At 40.5% G+C, this 4,588-nt stretch overlaps 1 protein-coding gene across 1 annotated transcript; it reads left to right on the forward strand.

Annotated features, from left to right (window-relative positions):
- Window positions 1-989: 989 nt before the first annotated feature.
- On the forward strand, window positions 990-2,130 carry LOC114839305. The gene is made up of 2 exons (XM_029119664.2): window positions 990-1,301; window positions 1,432-2,130. The coding sequence occupies exons 1-2, from the start codon at window positions 996-998 to the stop codon at window positions 2,083-2,085; spliced, it is 960 nt and encodes a 319-aa protein (XP_028975497.2). The 5' UTR covers window positions 990-995; the 3' UTR covers window positions 2,086-2,130.
- The last annotated feature ends 2,458 nt before the right edge of the window (window positions 2,131-4,588 follow it).

Raw genomic sequence — 4,588 nt, forward strand, 5'->3', positions numbered from 1 at the left:
TACCATTCACACATTTAATGTCGTTTTCACACAATATGCAGTCAGTGAACACATTTCCACAATGCTTACATTTTCTTAACAGACAAGCTATACCTCCCAACAAAATTATGGATTGTTTTTGTAGTATTTACAAATGTTAACACACAACATCCCACAATAGCAAAAACAATATTCCAAACCTTAAATACAGTATAAAAACCTCTGCTTCTGAAATGATATCAGTTCAAAAACAAAATATATCAAAAATATATCTCAGCTGATAATAAACAAACAATTGAATAATTGACACAGCTGATTTATGTTTGGTGAATTGGGCCAACCACAGCTGATTCCAGCCTGGCTTAGACTCAGTGGCAGGGGCTTATTTTTTCTATTACTATAAAAGGAGGACTTTAAGGAGTGATGTTTTTGGAAACAGTAACAGAAAAAGACAAACATTGTAATGTCTGGACGAGGAAGAGGAAGAGCAAGGGGCCCAGGGAGAAGACCAGGTCCAGTGAGAGATGCAGAAGGAGGTGCAGTGAGAGGTGGAGGTGCAGTAAGAGGTGCAGTGAGAGGAGCAGTAAGAGGTGCAGTGAGAGGAGCAGTGAGAGGTGCAGTGAGAGGAGCAGTAAGAGGTGCAGTGAGAGGTGGAGGTGCAGTGAGAGGAGCAGTAAGAGGTGCAGTGAGAGGTGGAGGTGCAGTGAGAGGAGCAGTAAGAGGTGCAGTGAGAGGAGCAGTGAGAGGAGCAGGTGCAGGCCCAAGGAGAAGGCAAGGTAGAGGTGTAAGAATGCGTGGTGGTGGCATTCCAAGGGCTGCAAGAACAGTAGTCAGTGATGAAATTCGTGCCACTATCATTGACCATGTAATCAACCACGGTCTCTCACTAAGAGAGGCTGGTGAAAGAGTCCAACCCAATTTGAGTCGGTCAACGGTTGCCTCCATTATTCTCATCTTTCAACAAACCAACAGGTAAGTATTGCATTTTACATGGTTTGTTTCTATTCTCATTTGACATGTCAATAAGGTCATACAGTAATGCATATGTTGATATTTTTATTTTTCTCTACAGAATGCAACATCTTCCACCCTCTGGGGGAAGAGGAAAGCTCCTCAATAATGATCAAGAGCTTGCCATTGTAGAAATGGTTGTTGCAAATAATGTGGAGGACCATGAGATATTTGCCAATATAGAAAGCATCAGCCTCACAACCATTACGCGGACATTGTCCAAACACCGAGTGCGGATGAAGCAGCTCTACACTGTTCCCTTTGAAAGGAACAGTGAGAGAGTCAAGGAGCTACGACGACAATATGTCCAGGTATAGTGTATATTCAATTCAATGTCCAGTTATATAACCTTTGCACTTTGCAAGTAGGTTACCTACACAGTAATAGGTTACAGTACAGTATGGTAGACACAGTAATGACATGACTTAAACTTTTATTCAGAGAGTTATGGAATTGGAAGCCAACCAGGCCCCTCATGAATTCATTTACATCGATGAGGCAGGATTCAATCTGTCCAAAAGGCGTCGACGTGGACGAAATATAATTGGAAAAAGGGCCACAGTTGATGTGCCAGGACAGAGAGGGGCAAACATTACTATGTGTGCAGCAATGGCAAATACAGGATTACTCCTTCACAGATGCCAGGTTGGACCTTATAATACTGAGCGCCTCCTTGCGTTTCTTAATGATCTCCACCAGCGCCTGGTACCAGAGCAGGGTCAGGAGGGTGAAAACATGAGGACCTTTGTAATTACCTGGGACAATGTTGCTTTCCATCATTCACAAGCAATAACAGCATGGTTTGAAGTCCACCCAGTACTGGTGAGTCTCTTCCTTCCACCCTATTCACCTTTCCTCAACCCCATAGAGGAGTTCTTTTCTGCATGGAGGTGGAAGGTTTATGACCATCAGCCACATGACCAGATGTCCCTACTTGAAGCCATGGATGCTGGATGCAGGGATATCACAGTTCAAGATTGCCAAGGGTGGATCCGACATACCAATCGGTTTTATCCCAGGTGCATCGCCTTAGATGATATCAGATGTGATGTTGACGAAAACATGTGGCCTAACCCTGAAGATCGCAGGGATTAGATACATACATTTTGTGCCATTTTTAGTTCCCCCCCTTTTTATTTGGGCTTTTTGCTGGGTTTTTTTTGGTCAGAATGCTCTTGTGTTTCATGGATATTTTGTAAATAAACCTTGAAAATAAAATAAAACTTGTCTGTTCTACTGTACCTTCTTTGGTAAACAGTTACTGTAAGAAATAACTGATTTGCTTTTTACTGGAATGCGTTTGAATGTGAACATTACTGTACATGTGCACATACAGTTCCAAACCAATAAATTTAGTGTAAACGGTGGATTGCATGTTACCTGAAACATAAAAATCTATGCAGTTTTTATAATTTTAACAATAGCCAGAATTTTGAAACCTGGTGTACTTCGTTTGACTGCATGTACCTTGTGAAGTGAAAACAAATGTTACTCTTTGACAGAATTATTTCATTTTGAGTCAGATTTCCAGTGTTTTGGTAAAGTTAGTGTGTGTAGAGAAAAACATGTTCTGTTTTGAAATTAAGAGTTAGTATATATTTAACAAAATGTGTTTTTGAGAAGAAAATGAACAATTTGGCCAATTGTGTTTTGTAGGTGTGAGTCTGTGTTAAGAGTTTAGAAAAATTATCTAAAGTATGGGCAAGCGCTTAGCGATTGAAAAAAACTGTAAACAGGCAATATGAAAGACAGCTAAAAATGAATGGATTGCGCAATTGTAAAATTGATTTACAAATTCTTAAAAAGTTGCATCACAATTCAAATAAATTACTTCAAATAAAATAACTTGTACTTACAACAGAAACGATATACTCCACGCTTGAACCACCAGCTGTCTTTTGCGGATGCTGCGGGGTTTAATTACTGTCTTCACATCGCAGCCGGGGCTCCTCCAGCAAGTCACGCCTCTTAACTTTGTCATGGGTTACATGTCATCGTTCTTCACGTTAGATTCAAATTGTGTTAGAACTATACATGCTGCAATGATACAAATTCAGGATAAAACTGAACTATTTAGTTCTGATTTTTGTAGCCACTTGGCAACCAAATATATTGCTATATCACATCTGGTAGAACAGCCGTTCTCGTTAATTTTCGCGGCTCAGCCGTGACACACGTCATAGAATTGTATATATTTACGATAAACTCATCTGCTTACATATAAACGCTTGCTATTGTCACCATATCGCCATTAATCAGTTCAACATTTAACAAACACAGGAACATAATACAGCAATACAAAATCAGATTTCACGAGTTGTTCATTAAGAGAATGCAGCACATCTTCACCCGGAAGTGACAGCATAACCCCATACTAACACAAATACTATAGTATTTTTTTTTACTAACGTTGCCTATTATTAAACATATCTACCAATGTGTAGAAAACAATCTTGCGTTGATCTCTGTTGAACAATTTCAAAAGACGCCTTTACGATTGTTTTAATTACCTGAAATAACCTATCCTTACCTGTCAACGATTCCCCGTTGTTCATGCAAATTTATACGCAACCTTGCTGGTAACTTTGTAACGTTTTGCCTTATAATGCAACTTAGAAGTTAATACTGACTTAACCATTTTTATTACAAAACTCAACATTGCTCATACATACACTTGTTTTATTTATAACAATATTTTAAAACCCAACCGCTACACAATCCACCTTTGCGAAATGTGTGGTTGGCCTGGGGCTATGGAAGCTCCTTCAAAATAATGGCATTGCTCATGCGATGTTAGTTTGCTGTAATGCTGTGTTGGACTTCAAACCGTGAGACACGGGATGGTTTCTAACCTGCAAATACTACAGTTTGTATTAGTGGTTATTTAGGGACCATTACTACTGGGCAGATATAACCTTAAAGCCCATCTCTTGTTAAAATGAATGTTGGGCTGAAAACTATCCGAACTCGTAAGTCCCGTCCCATCCCCTCTTACAGAAAAACACGTCTCTCACGTGTAACTCCGTGTTTGTGGAAAAACACCACATTGCAAAACATGGAAGTTTACATCTGTACCACAAGGCATTGGAACCCTGGCCCCCTTTTGTTTAACACCAAACACCTTACCGCTGACACAACACTTATTTACTGCCTGGGATTTTAACATTCCGGGAACCCTAAACCCCATTTGTTAATCATCAAACAACCCACCTGTTATAACACTAGTCTGGTTTGCTCATCAGGCGTTGTAAAACATCAAACACTGACACATCAATGTAAGCATTAATCACAAAGTCACCGGACATGCATACGTCACTCCTGAAGTCCCACCCTAACATACGTCATACAGGAAGTCCCACCCTAACATACGTCATACCGGAAGTCCCACCCTAACATACGTCATACAGGAAGTCCCACCCTAACATACGTCATACCGGAAGTCCCACCCTAACATACGTCACTCCTGAAGTCCCACCCTAACATACGTCATACAGGAAGTCCCACCCTAACATACGTCATACCGGAAGTCCCACCCTAACATACGTCATACCGGAAGTCCCACCCTAACATACGTCATACCGGAAGTCCCACCCTACAA

This window comes from Esox lucius, chromosome 5 (assembly GCF_011004845.1).
Source record: "Esox lucius isolate fEsoLuc1 chromosome 5, fEsoLuc1.pri, whole genome shotgun sequence".
Lineage (NCBI taxonomy): Eukaryota > Metazoa > Chordata > Actinopteri > Esociformes > Esocidae > Esox > Esox lucius.